This window comes from Siphateles boraxobius, unplaced genomic scaffold (assembly GCF_051911475.1).
Source record: "Siphateles boraxobius isolate OS27281-9 unplaced genomic scaffold, OSU_SipBor_1 8, whole genome shotgun sequence".
NCBI classification, from domain to species: Eukaryota; Metazoa; Chordata; class Actinopteri; order Cypriniformes; family Leuciscidae; genus Siphateles; species Siphateles boraxobius.
Window position 1 is genome coordinate 1,458,197 of NW_027509208.1, and position 22,519 is coordinate 1,480,715.

Genomic DNA, 22,519 nt, shown 5'->3' on the forward strand with positions numbered 1-22,519 from the left:
ACATTAGTTATTAGTATACATCAAGTTAAACTACATTAAAATGATGCTTTGGCAACTAGCTGAAATAAAATAAAGTTTTTGTATTATTTCAGTTAATGTTTATTTTATTTAGTTTAGCTAACTATAGTAACCCTGCTAATTAGATTTGCAAAAACTCTTGCATTTAGACTGGCCCTTTTCTCTGATTCTCAGATTAAAAACCCAGATCATCATGTACAAACTTGATCCCAGTTCTTGGAATTTGTAATAAATCACACATAGTGTACTAAGCTTACTGTGCTATATATGCACGCTACATGCATATAGCGTGTAATATTATTTACAGATATATAGGATGCCACATGTTTTATATCTATTAAGACTGACAAGATGAGAAACTATATTCAGTTTCTGTGATATATTATTACAAAACTGGAAATTAGTGATTTTCACGTACCAGTAGGCTATTGATGCTAAGATGAAAATGTTTGATTTTGAAATTAGTTACAAAATCAAATCAACTCGGTTACATTAAGATCATTCCTTCCTTCCAAATAAAATAACATTTGTGTGAGGCAGCACTTTCCTCATCGTTCCAAAACTCTCCTATCAGTTAAATATGCAGAAACTTTGTCTATTCCAAAAATAATTATTGCATGACTGTGCAAATCAAACGTGCATTACAGCTCAAAAATATATTCTGAAAGGGAAGGGGAAACTATTTCTGCATTATTAAAATCCAGATGATACGACTTGTTCTGTAAGAGTGCTCTTTGGGCTGTTTTAGGAGTGAGACAATGGTGGGTGTTCTAGGAGTCCTTTTATCCTGGGAGAAGAGATGAGAAATGAAGGATTTTTGGTTTGCCGCTGTCTTTGTTAGAAGATTAATGCAGGCATATTCCCTCTGTGCAGAAACACTTCACTCAGGCTGGGTTCTGTAACTGTGTGGCTGTGAGATTTAGGGCAACTCAAGTTACATCACCTGGTTTAATCTCAAATCTTCTCTTTTGCAAGAGCAGCTCCTTGGCCTACAGAGAGAAAGAGCGGCCAACGACACTGAATATTCAGACGGGAATGCAGTGAGAGATTTAACCCTCTGGCATTGTTCATTATTCAATAAATGTGATAAAAAAATTCCAAAAAATATATAAAAAAATGTTTTTTCTAATATATGTTATTACTTTTCAACTAAAGCAGTTTTTCGTGATAAAATAGACAATGCCATTAAAATCCAATTTTCGAAGACAGATTAGTGCCATCTGGTGGGAGTAAAAAAAGAAAAGCTTATGTAATGCCATGGTGTAACCACTAGATTCCTTTACAGCTTTATATAAAAAGGCTTATACATTCTCTAGTTGATTTTAGGCATAAATACTTATGTTTATCAAGTTGTGGATATTTTTTACCATGGTTTAGGTTTTTTTTTTTATGTTGATTTTAAGTGTCAGTTTTGCATTATTTCAGTCAAACCCGAACGCAGAGAAAGAAGTTTTGAAAATGAATGCTTTATCAGAGCTTAATCAAACCGATTTCAACTTCCTATTTGAGTCTTCCGTCTCAATTTTTCCATATTGTTACAGCAACACCAGTTCATTTGTGTGTGTGTGTGTGTGTGTGTGTGTGTGTGTGTGTGTGTGTGTGTGTGTATTTTTGAGGTTTTAGTGCTGTCTGTGCTGTCCATTTTTTAAAACTGTGGCTGAAAGGTATATTTTACATGAAAAAAAATCTCTATTTTACTATTTTTGCGTATTTCCCATTAATTTGCCATGGGGGTAATTTTTGACCGCGATCAAAACAAGTACAATTATTATTATTTTTTACAATTGAGCTTTTTCTAATCAAGTCCACACTTTGTGTGTGTGTGTGTGGTCACATATCGACTGCCACAAAAGTAACAGAGTTTTGTACCATTCCGATGAAGTAGCGATTTAAAAAACTTTTTTTTTAGGTCCAAAATGACCAAACAACACCTTAAGACCTTATAAAACCAGACTTCTATGCTAAGTAAGGCATAATGCACATTCAGCCAATCATTATCACAAAATAAACCTGTTTATTATACCGCTACTCAACAAAATACATTTTGGACATTCAAATCATTTTGGAACCTTACCTGTATATTATGGCTTTGATACCGGTCATGGCGCTGCTCTGAATAAGGTCTACTCTAGAGACGCATAAATAATAACAGAGAACCGTGAATCCGACTTACAGAAAAACATAGTTTTATTAAAACATGCTACAGAGGATTAATAAAATGACATATTTCCTCGTGGGGAAATGGAGGTGACTCAGAAACACAAATTTATGACAGAAAAAGATTGATGGTGCAAGCTGTGGTAAGACTTAGGAAAAAATGTGTGTAAAACAATTGAGGGTCAATTGAATTTTATAAAGTTCTTATTTAGGCGGTACATTTAAGCTATATTACAGAAACATGAGGACAAGTTTGAGAAGTCACTAAAATGTTTTGAGAAAAAAATGATTTTTCAGTCATCAAAATTGATTGTATTTTCAGACAAAACTGCATTTAAGACATGGAAACAAAAATTCCACAAAAGCATTTGTAATCTCATGAATATTAATTTCACCTTTCCTTTCTTTTGGCAATGCTTACCATCAAACATGTATCTTAATTGAGATTAATTCATAATTATTGTGCTACAGAAAAGTCGCTTTAATGTGCTCTTCACTCATAAAAAAAGTCAATGCTATAGAATAATTGAATTTTATAATACGGGTAAAATGTCTTAGCACCTTTAAGGGGAGATCATTGCATGTCCTTAAAACCAGAAACCCATTTTCAAACAACTAATACTTGTTTTTTGTCTGCCATAAAAAGGTTTTCACTCACAATTTCACACGCATCTGACCAAACAAGTTATAAATGATAGAAATCTGTAATGTTCTCCACATTCTTCCAATAAGCAGCAGACCGCTTCTCTCCCATAAAGGGTCTGAGCAGTTCAACCTGATACATTTGATATGTCATTGAAACTCGTGACCTTTCGTCTTCATGTGACTGAGAAGAAACCCCCAGCCTTAATGGGATAGTTCACCCAAAAATTAAAATTTTGTCATTAACTCACCCTTATGTTAATCCAAACCTGTATGAGTTTCTTTCTTCTGTTGAACACAGGTATTTTGTAAAAAGGATGTTGGTAACCAGACAGTTGAAGGTAGCCATTGACTTCTATAGTATTTTGTTTTCCTACTATGGAAGTCAACAGTCTGGTTACCAACATCCTTGAAAATATCTTTTGTGTTCAACAGAAGAAAGAAACTCATACAGGTTTGGAACAACTTTGTGGCGAGTAAATGATGACAACGTTTTCATATTTGGCTGAACTATCCCTTTAAGGATGAGTTTGACATATTCAGTGGTCTGGCACTTGTGTGGTTCAATAGCTTTTGATAGAAAGCTGGTACCAATTACAAGGCAGAATGAGCTATAATGTGGTAGTTTGGTCAACAGCACCCAATAAACAACGATCAGAGAGGAACGGCTCACACAACCCGAAAAATTAGTAACAATCTCATTGCTATAATTTTAAAAACCGGTCTGCTGTCAAGAAGGACGGATCCGCAGACCTTTTCCATGTGCATAGCTTATTCTCACGAGGTGGGAAAGTTTGAAGTGATATGCTGTCGATAAAGAGATGATATTTTGCGTATACTTGAATGAACATAGTAAAAGGTGATTTCTAATACAGTTAGAGCTTACAGAGCTCCTAAAGGGACATGGTGATGAAAAAATTTAAAATTTAAAAATTAAAATTCCCAAAAGCTTTTTGTAAGTTTTGCATTCCCTCAAGAAACTTTGTTTAAACACAAAACTTAGTCTCTTGCAAGTTTTTTGCATTCCCTAATAAACTTTGTCCATCGCTAACTTCGCTAGCAAAAGCATCAAAATATAGTTTTTCTTCCCACTTCATATGATAATAATTCTATTTCAATGCTTTTGCATTCGCAAAACTTTTGCGTTTGTGGCACAAGTATTGTGTTCCCCCAAGAAACTTTGTGTTTGCTAACAAAAGCATTGAAATGTAGTTGTTTCCTCCCAGTTTATATTATTTCCATCACCAGTTTTGCATTCGCTCACAGCAAAGTTTCTCAGGGGATGGTGGAAACTTGTTATTTTATTATATTTAAAATATAATTTTTCCCCATCAACCCGTTACTTTAGGGGCTCCGTAAGAATCCACTTATCTGCTTCGATTCATTAGCCAAGCTGATAAGGCTTATAACTATGCCGCTGCAAAAAAGAAATATATTTATTTTCCTAACAAATGTGTGGAAATTTAAGGATTATTTGCAACCTTCACAACCTTCACACCTCTGAGAGATTTTGTTTTCAAAAATAAAATAAAATAAAATATCATACCACAAAACACTGTACTGGTTAAACAACCGGTAAAAACAAGAAAGATTTTTTTTTAAATAATACAAAAAAATAAAAAACTATTTCTCTACAATTAAAACCGTGATATTTTTATGAGAAAAAAAAAACAGTACAAAGCCTTCAATGTAAGTTAGCCTCAAACCTTCAGTCAATAAGTCATGTCCATCCATATTACAGGAGTGTTTGTGACTGTGTGCAGGAAACAACAACAACGAAAAACAAGTGAATTGGATTGAACACAGTTCTTGTGAGCAGAATGGGTATCTCTCTGATGCTCTGGTCCCTTGCGTCCTTGCGCCTCTGGCAAAAAAAAGCTTCTGTCTTCTCCTAGAAAAGGGACAGTCAGTCTCCAAAACTACCAACACTACAACACGAGGCACCGAGGTTTTCATCTCTCAGCCGAACACTATCCATTCACACTCCAGCTCTCACTGCTATCCGAAAATACAGCTCCCCCGACACATTTTACATATATGCTTGAATATTTGTTTTATCTTGACGATTATTTGGGTAAAACATTCTTTAGCAAAGCGATTCTTTGATTCCTACTTAAAATTTCCACTAATAAAAATATGCTATGGCTGGAAAAATCTCTTTTAAATTCGAGAAGGGCGCCCAGGTTACCTCTAACACGGAACTACAACTATAAATATGTTTAATATACTGTACAGTTGACATTGTGCATTAAATGGTGTTTAAGAAGATGTTGTGTGGAGGATTACGCTGTAGTGTCTCAGATGCGGATCTGGTAGCCGTCACTGAGAGTGCTGAGCTCGGCTGGCTTCCTGTCCACTGCTGCTGGCCTGCAATAAACATGTTTCTGTTAGTTTCATTTGGGAGATTAATGTTGCATAATGACAAATATGGCAAACATTTTGGATCACGGATTAGTTGTTTTACAGCGGAATCAACCACCTCTGTGAAAAAAATAGTGTAAAAAGACAACAACAAAAAAGATAAATTTAAAAAATATGAAATGAATATTCTTGTTTGTAACTGATGTGTGAGTTGATGGATGTTTATACGTGAATAAAAGCCTACATTAAATCTGATCATCATATAAAGCAATAGTCTCTTCAGAAAATCTTAACTAAACCACTCAATTTATATGGATTCATTTTAAGGATGTCTTTATGAACTTTTTGAAGTGTCAGTGTTAGTTGTGTAGCTGTCTATGGAGGGACAGTGAACTCTCAGATTTCATTAAAAAGATCTTCATTTGTATTCCGAAGATGAACGAAAGTCGTACAGGGTTTGGAACAACATGAGGGTGAGTAAATGATGACAGAATTTTCATTTTTGGGTGAACTAACCGTTTAATATATTTTAAAGGGGTTGTAAAATGTCATTTTCACAAGATGTAAAATAAATCTCTGATGTCCCCAGAGTGTGTGTGTGTGTGTGAAGTTTTAGTACAAAATACCCCACAGATATTTTTATATAGCATGTTAAAGTTGTCACTTTTTGAGGGTTAGCAAAAACGCACCGTTTTGTGCCTAGCCCTTTAAATGCAAATGAGCTGCCTCAGAGGGCGGGGTTTCAAGAGCTCTTGTGTGTTAGCAGAGCGATTACCTCACGCAGACACACTAAAGTGACAGAAACTGTTCTGCCTTTAATGTTAAAACCGAGTCAGAAACTGATGGAGAGACTCATGTAGAATGAATTTATGTTGCTGATGTGGAGTTAACTATCTTCAATTAGGATATTCTGTCATAATAATCTATAAATCGCTCGTATAGGAACTGTTGTGAGATGCACACAGAGTGACTTTCTATTGCATTTGAAAAGAAGTTTGAGCTGACTCACAAATGTACTCTTATACAACAACTTTTCCTCTTCTCAACATGGACTGCGTGTCCCGGGGGCGGGGCTTATGTACATATGAGGGTTGCTGATGTCACTAACCTGGGAGGAATGTCGTGTAGTCCCTACCAGCCGTTTGTTGTAGTCCTTTTCTTTAAAGGCAAATATCTCTCTTTGCTCTGAACTTTGAGCGTTGTAACTTTGCAGATGTTGTTTATGCTCAAACAGCAACATTTCACACTAGCTAAAGTTAGAAAAGTGAAATCATACTTTACCACCCCTTTAAAATGAAATTTATTCCTGTGATGCGAAGCTGAATTTTCAGCATGATTACTCCAGTATTCATTGTCACATGATCCTTCAGAAATTATTCTAATATGCGGATTTGTTGCATTTATTTAAAATAGAAATCTTTTTACTTTCATTATAAATGACTTTACTACATGTCACTTTTGATCAATTTAGAACATCCTTGCTAAATAAATGTATTAATTAAAAGAAAAATCTTACTGACCACAAACATTTGAACAGTGGTCTGAAAACACTAAGGAATAAAAATATTAAGGCCACAATCTCACATTCATTTGTTTTTGTCAAGCAAATTCATCCTTCCATTTGGAGATATAGTCCCTGACAAATAAACCTACATAGTTTACTTTTACTATTGAGTAACTGACATTAGACATAATATGACCAGCTAATTTCTTTTTTCACAGACAACAGTCTTTCTAACACCAAAAAGTGAATTGATACAAGTCGCCCTATTGGAATTATAAGGTTCTATCAGCATTCTTTCTGAGCGGTTTTGAAATATTGAGATTCAAATTTTTTGCGTTCCAATCGACTTTGTAAATAGAACCTTTTTGTGTTCTAAATAAAAAGTTACAAAATGTACACAACATTAAAATGTTAAGCACGCAGAATAGGAATATGTGAATAGCTCAATGTCAGATAGAACCTTATAATGCCACGGTGATGAAATATTGAAAACTTGAAGTGCTTTCACACGAATGCAAGCTGTGGACCAGAACTAACCGTTGTATTGGTCTAGTTTCAATCTCACTTGATCTTTCCCACGAGTTTGTTTCCTAAGATAAATCGCAATAATGTTCAACCTCCACCTTCAGTCCTGCTGAGAATACACAGTGCTATGAAGAACCAAGCTCTTCATCACAGATCTCCAGCACAGCAGTAACTGGTGTTGCCTTTAAAGGTCTATCACATGCTACTACTCTTGTGAAATAATCAATCAGCCTCCATGTTCTTTTACCTGATGCTGGTTATTTGAAGCGGGTGCTTCAGCGTCACATCAGTGACAAAGCAGATCCCCGACAATTTACAAAAAGTAGACTACAACTACCTTTTACAATTCTTTCCTTCATAACAGGCTAAGAATGAATGTTTCTTAGGCAAAAAAAACAAATTACCAAACAAATGTAAATGGATTAGTCACCACGACAACATTAGCTGCTAGTGACTAGTCAAAACAAACAACAAACGTTTATAACTCAACCTTTAATCTTCAGTCTAGTTAGGCCAATATTCGAAATATATAATTATATAGCTTTTTTTTTCCCAACGCACTACTTTTTTGACATGAAAACTGAAGAACAACCTTCAGGAAGATCATCACATTCTGAACACTCCAAACTCTGTGGGTACAAGATGTACAAAAGTGGCATTGAAAGTGTTTGTCCGCATTTTATGTGGAGATCTGAGGACGACTGAAAGGAGGAGACAGAGGAAACGGGGGTGAGCCTGTAGACAAGCAAACATCCTGTGTGTTAGAAATAGCCCTGAGTGGAGATAATGCACTTTGACAGGGAAGGGACTCAGGAAAAGGGCAGGAGCAGATCTGTTGTACCAGAGCTAAATCTAATTTTCCCTGTGGAACTTCCCGTTCACTCAACAGACTTGATGTGGAAAGTCTGAAGAGAATCAGATGCATATTTTCATCGTACCTTCTTGGCATTTCATATCTTTATTGATTAGAGATAGACAGGAATAGTATATTATAGTATAGTATATTATACTGATAATATAGTATATTCACTGTATCTATTTTGCAAATGCAAGTTACAGATCTTATTGTGAACGAATCATTCTTTTTTTTTATTTTACCTTATAGTTTTTAATCAATGTCCGAATCAGATTTTGTAGTGAAAACGGAAAACTTTTCTCCTAAGGCCGGCATATTCCGCCCCTTTCTGATAATCGACTACAAGCTCACATTTAGATCTGTGTCCATCCAATAAACTACTGTTGCAGAGAACCAAGACTTCGCCCCACATAGTTGTTTTTGTTGATAATCTGTCTCACTCAAAATGGAAGAAATCCTGTCGCTGCTTCCATTTTATTGCAACATTAAAGAAATATTAAAATAATACCCAAAATTAAAATTCTCTCATTATTTACTCACCTTCATGTTGTTGCAAAGCCATTCAATGTTATTTCCTCCATAGAACACAAAAGTACACAAAACAAATATCTTGCTGTACAGTACAAAAACAGTTTTACACAATTAAGAACTTTTAGGAAATTTTGGTTTGTTCCACAAACAGACTTAGCACATGTTTCAGTAGACTTCATACAGACTACAATATATACAGTGCTTTGCATAAGTGAACACACCCATGCTAAAGTTGACTAAAAAGAGGAATAAAAAAATCATCTTTTGGAAATTGATCTTAATGCCTTAATTTAAAAAATGAGGAAAAATCCAACCTTTAAGGACACTCATTTTCTTTGTGAATGAATAATGTATCGTAAATAAATAAATGTTCTTCCTTAAAATACAGGGTGCATAAGTCAGGACACCCCTATGTTAAATTCCCATAGAGACAGGCAGATTTTAATTTTTAAAGGCCAGTTGTTTCATGGATCCAGGATACTATGCATCCTGATAAAGTTCCCTTGGCCTTTGGAAATAAAAAAGGGATCATCACACACCCTTCACCATACCTAGAGATTGGCATGGGACAATTTCCATAAGATCATCTCTCAATGCAAATCAAACCAGCTATTAGGTTAACTGAACTAACACCATGCCAATCTCTAGGTATAGTGAAGGGTGTGCGTGTGCGTGTGTGTGTGTGTGTGTGTGTGTGTGTGTGTGTGTGTGTGTGTGTCATGACGTTCAATCTAAATGAGTTACAGAGAAAAGTAAAAAAAAAAAACAGTAAGTAAATAATAAATAGAGTAGAGTAGAAAAAAAAACATAATAATGTGACTTATTTTCCAAATAATATTTCAGACACAATATTTTTTTTTACAATATAAGTTGGGTCTTTGTACAATAAACTATATATGCCTTTTCAATTTTAGGATGGGGTTCCCTTGCATGAGGATGATCATATTTGGAAGTCCGTGGCATCTAAAAGACTGAAAACCCCTGTCCTATGGAACGAAATACACAAACTAGAGGTTTGGAACAACATGAGGTTGAGTAAATAATGACAGAATATTCATTTTTGGGTGAACTATCCCTTTAAGAGGTGTGTATATATAAGAGGTGTTGTATTTGTATAAAATGTTTCCTTTGAGCTTCAGGGACTGTCACATGCTGCAGGTTTTATCACAGTGGCAAAACTTCATAATCATCAACTGCAGAACTGAGGGGGTTCGTTGGAGAGCAGATTCATTTCGTAACTTCAGAATTCTTTCCACTGTAAGTGAATTAACAAACTCATCTGCCAAGAGATGCGTGTGCCGTGCAGTTCTGTGTAATTGCGGGTGATGCTGACGTTAAATGGGTGGTGTGTTTCAGCAGCTGCCTGGCACACGAGTGTATGTGTGGCGCTCAGTAATTAACATCTCAGAGCATGTGACAGGAAGGTGCTATAGAGCACAACAAAAATAGCTTCGATCGTGAAGCAGGACTACAGATCTGCAGTCTAAACTTTGGTATAATTTCATGGCATGTCATCTGAGAGGTGCATTAGATTGGCTAAATAATTACAGCATTGTAATTACACAACAATCAAGAGCTCTCTTTTAGACATGTCAACAGCAGCGCTTCAATGCATGCGATTAAACAAACTCATGGGCTCAAGCTAGAACACAGAGGTAACGTTGCTGTGGTATTTTTAAATTGCTTAACACAAACATATGCTAGATGAGCATCTTTGATGATCATAATCTTGCATCATTTTAAAACATATCACTTATTTGAGTAATAATTACACTTAAGTAAAAAAAGTTTTGATTTAATTAATTCAATTTATTGTGTCAATCCTAAAAAGGTATATTTATACCAAATGCAACAAAAACACCCACATCTACATAACTGAAAATAGTACAGAGACTTCAATCAGAAAATATATATTTTTTAATCTGTTCATTCACATGAATCATCTTAGTGAACTGATTCACTTGAATCAACCGGACTTTCCATCATTAGATCATTTTAAATTAAGACGATCTGATTCACTAAAATGGGAAGGTCTGATTCATTTTAGTGAATTGGTTCATCATAAATGGTCTCATAACTTTATAGAACTTATTCATATTTTGAATTAGCTTTTATTTAAATACTTTTCAGTTTGTTTCGCACATTTATGTTATTTTGTCGTTTTTATTAGTTATTTGGAACCTATTTTTTCTTTAAAGATTTTTTTCTTTAAATGTTAGTTTTAGTAATTTTAGTATTTTGATTTTAACTTATTTAATTTTTTCTTCTAATATTTATATTGTTTTTTCTTCTAATATTTATATTGTAATCAATTTTATTTCAATTAACAGAAAATAATTTTTAATGGTTTTAGTATTAGTTAACAATAACAACACTCATAAGTATAGCACTAAAAAGTTGAATCAATGCTTCATATGACGGAAAGGACCTTTTAGAACGAATAGATTCACTAGAATGAAAAAAAAAAAAAAAAAAAGTTAAATATGAACTTGAAAAAATGCAAGAGAAACGGTTCTACGAATCTACATGATCAACTTGACCCCGTTGTGAAATCTGCTTGGGGGAAATCACGTGGATTCCTATTGAAATTACCGGAATTTGCATGCGAAAATGTGTAAATGTGACCGCGCCATTAGTTACTCCCCGACACACACAAAATAAAGCACACCGGCTTTAACATAATCCATTGCATCAGAGGATAAAGTTACATCACCAGACGCTGAGCTCTGAAACGCTAACACAACAGGACCTGCTGATTATCACTGTATGCTCATATGGAAGGATTATACATGAGTTCATTCGAGCGTGACATGTCAGTGAGTCCCGCATCCACCACAGCTGTTGCATTGGACTCACATCCTATTAGAGTGAGTGCCAACCCAGTGTAATGCCTGAGGGCAGTTGTACTGACAGGAGAGGGCGTTTAAAAAGCCACTTTGCTTAAATAACTAGTCCTAACTCCCTGCGCTACATCTATTTTCCACAGCTTAGGGATCCCTTTGTGTTTACGTCTTGCTAAAACAGACACTTCTTTTTAGAGAGGAAGCTTTGCTATCTATCACTGTCACTTTTTATGACTCTGCTCCTAGTAGATGCAGAGCACTGCCAATATTTCCCAGGGGCCGAACTAAGAGGAAAGGAATCTTATTTCCTCAACAGCATAAACAAAAGCAGCCCGAGGTCTCCCTTGTAAGGTAATCAGCAGTGCTAAAAGGGCTTTTCTGGTCCACTCAGCCTGATAAAAGAGTTTCTCCGCTAGTACTTGAGCCGTGCTGCTATAGAGACATTAAAGTCAATGCCTGGACGTCGTGCTTTGGTAACATGAGACCCTGACAACCGTGTGCTGCTAGAGGAGATTAGTCAACGAATTACCACCAGCTGTTTCGCAATGTCACCATCCCAACTCGAATGAGAATGCACTGGGTTAAGGCCACTGCGTGAACATGGAACATGAGCAGACAATGTGTCGTCTTCAGTAACCTTAGTGACTGCTACAAAAGTGTCAACAAATGTCAAGGAGTGTTCACACTGAATGCGATTTGAAGTGGAAAAGTGTCAAAAGGTCTGGACTCAGAGCTGCCAATTCATCTGTGAAAATTATTCTTCATGCATGCTAACTCCCAACTATTCTTTCACAATTTTATCCTGATGAATCTTGACATTGCCATCTTAGAATATGGGCAAAATGTGTCTTACATGGTTGTTTAAGAAATGAAAAGCTACACACTCCATCAATTAGAGTTAGAAGACTCAACATACAATAAGCTAGAAACACAATCGCTGCAATAATGATCCAATCATAGACTCTTACGCATTTGCCTATTTAAATCCAAACTTTTCTTCTTTTTTTCTTTTTTTTGCCGAGCAGTGTATATTTCTGTCATGACAACTCTTGGAGTGTTTGGCTTGGTAATGGATATGACAGTGTTGATATGCTTGGTCTTGGCGGAAAAGATCTTCTAGGCTGCTGCTGAAGAGCAAGTAAGGTACATGCTGTTGCTTTACAATATAGACCTTATGCGCCAGAGAAACAAGCGCGCAGCCATCTTTAGAATATTGTCTTTGAACTTCCGTTTTAGTAGTAGCTCTGTAGCCTATATCGCTATGGCATCGCTGAGGAGTAATTAGCTGGTGAAGTAGATTTACTTATTGTAAAGTTAACGAAAGTTCTCATGCATAGTGTAATGTTTAAAGCAGATGTCTTAGCAAATGTAAGTAGACCGGCAAGATTTTAAAACAAGCCGTTCATTCATAAATATGCAAGATCACTTTGAAAATACAGACCGGAAGACAAAAGACAACGAGCGCAGCACGGAAAAGGGGTGGGGCTACATAAGGTCTATAGTGTAAATGATTTACCCCCCAACCTACCCAAGTATTGCCCAACGTTAGACCTGGCATGTTTGAGCGGTGACTGGATTCGGAGTAATATTAAACACCTCTGACAGCCACCACGTTCAAGGACCACAAACATGTCTGAGATTGGACACAGCGCAAAATCAAATGTTTATACTTCACCGCAACATCTGGTAGCGTGCTTTGCTTTTGATAATATTCGCTAAAATTGCAATCTTAATTTGCTATAGGTTACATGCTACTGCTGAACATGCTCCTGTAAGCTTTTGAAATAGCCTATGTGAATACAAAAACCGAACCGAGAGTTCACATGCCAGCAATGTTTGTCACTGTATCCTAATAGAAACTAGATTTTTTGCTTGCTGCTGCTGCTGATTAGCACCCAAAAAATGAAGATGACTAAAAATGTGTCAATATGTAATAAATGAACCCCTAAGTAATTACTTCCATGGCAAGATGCAAGTCATGATGAGTCACTGCCGATAAACCACTAACAGCTTACGATTTTCTTGACAGAGACTTTTCTACCAAGCGACTTTCACACAAGTGGATGTATTTCACAACATCAAAGTATCCATTACTTACGATTTGTCTCTTCTGTGGACATGTTGGCGTCTTTGGGGACTGCTGGCTGATCGGCGGCGCGGTGACAAAGACTTGCCTCGGCTTCGTTCTTTGATTGGAGACTGAGCGCTGGACGACTTGAGGATCTGTAATAAAACCCAGTTGTTTTAAAACTTTCATAGGTTTCATATATTTTATATTCATTATTTTTACATTTGTGAATAAGCTAATATATTATGCAAGTGAAATTAAAAAGTCAAATGATATATAGCGGCATGAGGTAATACAGATCATTTTTATCTTCATGAAATTAGGATTTCAGGGCAATTAGAATGAAAAAAGGGCTTAAAATCTTTAAGGTGGCAAAAGGCAAGCTGAGAAACTAACAGATGAGGAATACTGCCTATCATCAACCCGACAGGGATCCGGTGCAAGAAAACGACAAATCTACAATCAGTTTTTTAAACGGGTATTACTTGAACTTTTTCGCACCACAGGGAGCAAACGCTGAATCGCTCTCACTGCGTTTTCTCATTAGTGACTGCAGCACAAATAAACCTAGCATTATGAAAGATACGTTCATTAACTTGATGACGTTCATTAACTTCATTATGCTACTAGACAACAGATGTCCCAATCTCTCAGTCGCTCGATATATTGTGCTTTCCCCACACGAGGAGCACAAGAGATGAGAGGTAACTTGACATTGCGATGTTCTCAATTGTTATAGTTGATTTTTAGAATGAGATTCATAATGAGTGACCTATCGGCCTGATGATGATGATGCCAGGTGATGGGTTTTCAGTACATCAACAAACTCTTTCAAAGTCAATTTGGATTTCATGTTGTCTTAAATGCACAAGCAATTTCTGCAAACAGACATATATTTATGTTCTTGACTAGGTGATGACTAGTTTAATAATTAGTTAGTCAAAAAGACTTTAAAAGAAGAAACAAGAAAGCATTCTGAAAATGCACATTCTATCTTGAAGGGAAAAGTGTGTATAAATATATATATATATATTACATATATATATATATTACACATATATATAAGGGCCGCGAAAAGATTAATCGTGATCACTGTGTATCATTATTTTGTATATATAAATACACACACATGCATGTATATATTTAAGAAATATTTGTGTATACTGTATATATTATATATAATTTATATTATATATAAATTTAAATATTTTATGTATAAATAACACATTTTTCTTAAATGTATACATGCATGTGTGTGTATTTATATATATACACAAAATAATTATACACAGTGCACACACATATATTATGTAAACACAAACTTTTATTTTGGATGCGATTAATCACGATTAATCTTTTCACGGCCCTAATATATATGTATATATATATATATATATATAGAGAGAGAGAGAGAGAGAGAGAGAGAGAGAGAGAGAGAGAGAGAGAGAGAGAGAGAGAGAGAGAGAGATAGAGAGAGAGAGAGAGAGAGAGAGAGAGAGAGAGAGAGAGAGAAATATAGGAATATATATACGTACATTCCTATCACATGCCCTAAGATGTTCGTATAGCTTAAACATTAAAGACTAATTGCAAAAACATTTAGGTTTTAAAAAAGGTCCCACATTTTTTTTAACATCCATAAAAACATGCATTCCTTTCAAACATCCAGAGCGCAATTTCCACTCTCTGCTCACGCCATTCATGGAAACTATGTCACAGCTGACTGCGGTCAAGTCAAGGCCACATCTGAGAAACTGGGAGCACATGACCTACTTTTACTGTCTACATGATAAACATGTCTGATGTACAGATGATCTCAAGCTAGTCTGCAACTCTTCAAGAGACATCCAAGGACAAATATGAACTCTGCTGATCCAGTCATAACTGAGCCAGGGTTAAACATAAATGTGTACTTCAAAAAACACAGAAGACACGCAAGCGTGATTTTTTTTTTATGTGGCTCCACCTCCCACATGAATTCTGACCTTATTTAGATCCCACTGAATTAGCTTAGTTTTTGAGATGGACATCAGCGTTGCGAACGAAATCGCATACTGTCTGAGTAGGTACTACATTTGAATTTACTTTGCGACTGTTAAAAAAGTATACTCTAGTCTATATATAGTATGAATATGGGTAGTGTGAATGAAATTCAGACGTACTACATCCGTCATGTTGTTACTGTTACGTGACCTACCAGCGTCAGTTGCATTGCTTCATTTTCATTCATAAATCCCCTCCAATGGCCTGACGGGATAGTAAAGTGTCCATCGAATGCACACTTCTGAATCTCGGTGCAAGTAGTAGGTCATCCAGGGACTTTTCGCCCACTATTTTTCGAATACTATGTATTCGGACATACTACTCTTTTGGCGTACTGTTTTTCGCATACTATATAGTAGGGAAGTATTCAATTTCGGATGCAGTGTAGGTCTCGGTTCCAAAACCTAAGATATGTCATTTTGGCAAAATTTAAGGCAGCATAAATATGAATATCAATAATATATTCATAAAATATCTCTATAATATATTATAGTTACGATATTTTTATAAAAAATTAATTTAAAAAATGTAAAATGAAACATGGGTAATATGGGTAAATCTTAGACTTGTTATTAACTATTAACCAAGTGATTTTAGTAACTAAAACTACTGTCAAGCTAAAACCATAAAAAACATTTTCATTACTTAAAATAAAATAAGATAAACATTAAATATTAACATTTAAACATATAACTAAACGTATTTTATTTCGGCTAGTTGCAAGGCAACATTTCTCATTTTCTTTTAGTTTAAGCTGAAGTACTAAAATAACTAAAACTAAATAAACTATGACAACAAAGTTATATAAACTATATAATATGATACAAACAACAAATATATAAACTATACATAAAAACTAAAAAACAACAACAAAATTACTCAATTTTAACTAAAATTAAAATGAACACAGAAAAGATACAAATTTAAACTAATTTAAAATATTAACAAAAACATATATAAACTATACATAAAAACTAAAAAAACAACATCAAAATTACTACATGTTAACTAAAATTAAAATGAACCCAGAAAAGATACAAATTTTAACATTTAAAATATTAACGAAAAATATAATAGTATATCAATGATACAAAAATACAATTTGATTGGCTCACCTTCATCCTCATGTCTCGGCCGTGCTTCTCCAGCTCTTTGCGCATGTCTTCATGGCCCTGCTTGCAGGCGTTGATCACCAGATAGTTCCACTCAATAGGCTGGAAAACGTGCGGGTTATGGGGCACGTACAGGCCGATCTTGATCTTCTTCATGGTGTGCTGGTAGCGGCGGTATGAGTCCTCAAAGTCGAACACCAACTCGCTGAGCGTACGAAAGCTCAGAGATCTGTCCATAAGGTCAGCACGCCGACTCATACCCAGGGTGCCGTAGCGGCCGTTACAGTAAACGCCCAGCACCACGTGATGGAAGTGGTGTCCGGAGAACTGGGTCTTAAAGCTGATGGGGAACCGCTCCACAGAGGTCAGACCGTTGGTTAGGTAGCTAGCGGCAATAGGGTCAAGGACTTTATTGACAGTACAGTTTCGTTAACGTTCATTTGTGATGGGTTTACTCAAGACAGGTTGGATACATTCAGAATAATTTTCAAGCCCAGAAAAAGCAGCTGCTTGAGAATGGGGTGATAATGAAATGCCAAATTGATTTTTATCTCTGTTAAAATTCAGGAGGATACCGAAGTGTTTCATGTAAAATACCAAATCTTCTCAACTTAATGTGAACTATTGATTTTTCAAATCTGATTCGTCTTTGTGCTTTCAGTAAGTTTTGTTACAGTCACACCTGAAAATCAATCAGCTACAGTAGGTCAATAAAAATCTGCAGTGTTGTAAATCAGGCATTGTGAATGAATTAACAACTCTTTTCATTTAAAACTCACCCTAAAGGGTAACTATGCAGTTTTTTTTAGCTTAACTCAACAGCTTCGGAGTCATTGGAATGGTTATATGACTTTTTTCGGGTTGAATGGTGGTCGTCTTGCTCCCTCGCCTGTGAGCGGAAAAACCACCCTTGTAACTTTGGCCCGGCAAGCCGCCGGCCTCAGCTTCAGGAAGTATGTAACAAATTGCTTTACGGCACTTCAAACATACCAATAAGCACATGCATATGAAGCACCATCTATGAAAGACAGTACACTAGCGTGCATTTCAGACGTGATGGCAGACCGACGAAGGAAAAAACGAAGAAAGTGCGGTCGGAAGAGTCTAGGAAAAGGAAACGAGAATCTGACAGTGTGAGGAACCGGACAAGAGTCCTACTTGCTCAGGCTTTCACTGTTAAAGTTGATTCCTGCGATTATCATGAGAAAAGCTGTCAATATCTGACATAATTATCAGGACATAAATAAGCCTACACGTTGTAAATGGTGTAAATGAGCACAATTTCTAAATGATAAATTGCAATAATCAGGTCTAACGACTTCATAACGGACAATGTTACGATATAATGCGACGTACATGTAACTTTATTGATGTTATCTGGCATTTTGTAATGTTCACATCACACTCAAAAAACACATATGAAATCATACAGTATGCCTAGGCTATAGGCTATTTACTTGTAATTTAGCTGCAATCATGTAAAAACGTTATAAGCCATCAAACGCGGTAGGCTACTTTATTATTATAAAGTAATAAAGTGCAGAGCCTCTCTGCGTGAGGGGTATTTACGACAGTAACGTTAAAGGTGCAATATGTAAAAATGTTGAGCATCTATTAACAGAAATGCAATATGACATCCATAACTTTGTTTTCAGTGGTGTATAAAGAACTTACTTAATAAACCGTAATGTTTTTATTACCTTAGAATGAGACATTTATATCTACATAACCGCAGGCGCCCCCTTCTATGGAGGTCGACATATTGTGTGATCATGTTTCTACCTTAGCCGAAAACGAACAAACAGCGCTACAGAGAACACACAGCGCTACAGAGCGCGTTTCGTCACTACCTTGAAAGAGAAGCAGCAGAAAGCTAGAAGCTAGCCATAAACACCGTGAGTAGTGACTTTTCCCTTGTCAGTGGTGTAAAATATGTAGTTGGATTGTTTCAAGTTTTAACTTAGTTCTTTCGCCCTTGCTGTGTTATGGCTTTGCTATGTGGGGAAAAATGTGCTGCACGTTCGTGAGGTCGACAAGTCGATCTTGGAAGCATTTTAAGTCGATTGAGAGGAGTTTCCAAAATCAGAGAAAAAAGCCTATTGTGTGTAGTAAATGGTGTCTAGGGGATGCGGAGGCGTGCGCACTGTTACAATCATGCCATTTTCGCAGCGCGCACCTTTTTGGGCTCATGCGGATGCGTCCAGTATAAACAAGGCTTTACGCTTTAACCAGCTCAGCCACAGTAACAGCTCATATTTGCCAGCTAAACTTTTACTATCCTGTTAGAAAAAATATATAGTTGCATATAGTTTCATGTGTTTCTTCTCCCTCGCCGTATTTGCTATGTGGGGGGAAATGTGCTGGTTACGTTTGTGAGACAATCAGCTGATTACTATTATTATATATTAAGACCCTTGATCCTCACCTGACTATGGCTTTGTAAACTTTATCCATGATGTGGTTTATAATGGACTGTGGTACAGAAACAGTGACAATGTTACACACTCTTGGCTTACTCTGGCTATTCTCTGCTCTCTCAGACGACGATATGTTTGTCCAGTTTCAGGAACCGTAGCTTCTTTGAAAGGGAGGGGTGAGCAGTGGGCTGAGCCCTTAGTGCAACTTGCAGCCGAACCGCTAGATGTCGCTAAAAATCACACACTGCACCTTTAAATATAAGTACTCCATGTCGACTCTAGGGGGCGCTGTTTGACAAAAACGGAATTCCTGCATAGTGTGCCTTTAAGATTTGTAACAGCTAAAATGTCTGTATATTCTCAGAACCGATACCCTGACTGAAAGCTTTATAGCGTTTATTCTTTTAAAATAACAAAGTGGTGCTTCCAAACTCAAATTTGGAAATTCAGTGTAACCATTTGTGCTACAGACATAAATGAGACAATGACACATCCAATTATGCGTTTTGTTGAGGAGTGTTGTTACTTTATTGAACAATCGGGTGAAATATGAGAAATAGACCTATAGATTTACAATGAGGTACTCAAATCATATCTAACCACTCAGAACACTCTAGTAAACACGTAACAACTCGCTACCACACTGAACACCCTAGAAACTGCATAACAATGCCATAGCAACCACTCTAGCATTGTGGCGATGACCACTTTTGCAACAAGAACACCCTAGCACTGGCCACTCAGAATTCACTAACAACCACATAGCAACACCTTGGCAACCACTCATAACACTCTAGCATGTTGGGAATGACTTCTGCATGTAAAAGCTCCAACAAGAACACCCTAGCAACCATCCAGAACCTCCTAGCAACTACATAACACACTTAAAAACCCTCTGATTGGCATTAGAAGCTACATGGGAACACACTAGCAACCACATAACTCTCTCTAGAATTGTGGCAACAACATTTGCATAGGCACGCACCAACAAGAAAGTCAATAAGAAAAGCAATTGTTAGAAAGCATAAATAAATAAAACAGTGAAGGAAATTCTAGGTCTAATTGTGGTTGGGAAATAATAATTTTGAACTATTTGTAAATACTATTAGCATTAAAATATGCACACATGTACTTTTATGTGTATGCCTAATGTGTCGAAAATGTAAAATGTTTCTTGTCTTGTCACACTCAGTTAGGAGTTACACGAGTCACGTACATTTTCAATTTAAAACAGCCATATTTGAGAAAAAAGTCAAGTCACCTTTATTTAAATAATGCCTTATACATTACAGATTTTTTTTCAAAGCAGCTTTACAGTGATGACAGGAAAATGATTTAACGATCCAAACAGTTAATTATGGCTGTCCAGCAGCTCTTAAAAGAAAATAGTGTCATTGTTCAGCTGAAGTCAGTTCAGGCATTGAATTCAGTTCCTTTGTAAAGATAAATTGTTAAACTAGTTCATTTTATCTATAAAGCAGTTCTGCAAAAAAAGGTCGAGTAGTTTGCATCACTGGATTTTACTGTCAGTTGTTTAACATTCAACAAACAAACTCTAACAATAATATAAAAAGCCAAGCATCTCAAGTCAAACAAAAACCTTCTGATTCCATGAAGTTGCAGGGACGCGAGTGAAGTTGGTCACACACTCGGCTAGACTAGCCTTCCCCTCAGGCTTTTCCTTCTCTCTGCCTGATCTCTTCTGTAGTCTTATGTAAGCGATCAGTGCTCACTGCGGCATGGCAGGAGTCACCAGGCTGAGAGTCTATCTGCAGGGTTCACACCAGGATTCTTCTGCAACTAGGGACAAAAAAAAGACTACTTTTTGACCTTACTGACATCAATCACATCAGTAAACTGAGTGGTGTTTGTTTTAGGGTATCCATGATGTAATTTAAGAACTAGAGTCCAAACATACTGGAAAGAGATTGGCATGATTGCTGTTCTCCTTTCTGATGCAAATTTTGAATTCATGTGGCCTTGAAGTTGTTAAAATGAGGAAATGATGCTTTACAACCACCCTGTAAATGAATCATTATCGTCACACTTGTCAGTAAACGGTGTGCCTGTGTTGTTTTGCTGTTGTGTACGGCACAAGCACATACCACAGATTTGTTGAACCATGTGTGTCTGACAACACAACGAAACGTCCTGGAACTGCTTCGTTTTTTGCCATCTGCCTTTCAAAGACAATAACCAGCACAGAACGCTTGTAGTCTATATAACACAAGCATATTCATCTATTAATCAAAGACTCCAGTGGTCCACAAACAGAAAATTAGCTTCTTCAGACTAAAACTACAAAAAAAATTGTTTTTACAATTCTACACTACAAAATGTCCTCTGTTTTTAAAATATCTAAATATACTTTAAAAACAAGATCAATAAAATGAAACAAGATACATTCAAATTGTTACATTTTAATATACTTTTGTTCAAATTTTTCTTGTTTCAAGTTTTGTTTTGTAGATATTTTGATATGGTTCCAGTTTGATTATTATGTAAAGCAAAAAAAAAATTCCTTAGGAAAATTGGGCACTGATGAATCATATATAAAAAGTCCAGAGACACTGACAAAGCAAACACATTCGATTTTTGATCTCTTCAAAAGAAGGATTGTTAACCGTAGCCCTTTATTTCTTTTTGTAGTATTTTGGTCTCGGCCTGATTGAAAATGAACTCTAGGGCAGTTCGGTTGAGATGAGAAAGCAATCCGATTCAACGGACCAACAAACTAAGATGTATCATTATTCATAATGGAAAATGTGTTATATAAAAAGCAGCACTGTCTGATGCTGGGAGTTTTTGTGGTTGAAAACCAAAGAGTGCCTCTTCATTTTAAAATGTTTCTCCCAGCATTGCAAGAATTTTGTCCAGACGAAGCCTTGATTCTTGTACTAACTGCATTATAAATGTTATATACACATATATATATATATATATATATATATATATATATATATATATATATATATATATATATATATGTGTATATATGTATATGAATGAATGAATGAATGAATGAATGATTTGATCAGTCAGAGTGGGAATAAAGGGTACATTCGTATAAGCTAGTGTTTGCCATTTCAGCTACAGATAAAGCCACAATAAGCCCGTGGAGTGAACTTGTCAATCCATCTTAATGGATGATGCAGAGAACGTAAACCGGTGAACTCTGACCAATGAGAGGACAGTTTTGCTCACATGTGGCTTGCATAAACACATTTTGGTACGCTTTGAAATGTTGCCTTGTGAAAGTGAACCGAACCAAACCAAGAAGAAAAAGTTGTAACAAAATATGTCCCTGTTTTTGAACAAAGCAAACGATCTACAGGTCTGAAAAGGCTCTTAAATAAAATACAAGCCCTTTCTATATGTTTTGTTCCTCTGCAGCTCTTTTTGAGTTTCGTTCTCTGTGTGCGTGTGTTTACACACACTCACA

General features: G+C 36.1%; 1 protein-coding gene across 1 annotated transcript in view; it reads right to left on the reverse strand.

The window, feature by feature from the left end:
• Positions 1 to 2,181: 2,181 nt before the first annotated feature.
• Positions 2,182 to 22,519, reverse strand: part of vash2 (vasohibin 2) — a 32,973-nt gene continuing 12,635 nt past the window's right edge. The window contains exons 5-7 of the mRNA XM_077220117.1: positions 16,664 to 17,045; positions 13,536 to 13,660; positions 2,182 to 5,184 (exon numbers count right to left, since the gene is read on the reverse strand). Of these exons, the coding sequence (XP_077076232.1) occupies positions 5,115 to 5,184; positions 13,536 to 13,660; positions 16,664 to 17,045 (577 nt within the window). The 3' untranslated portion in view covers positions 2,182 to 5,114. The remainder of the gene's footprint in view (positions 5,185 to 13,535; positions 13,661 to 16,663; positions 17,046 to 22,519) is intronic.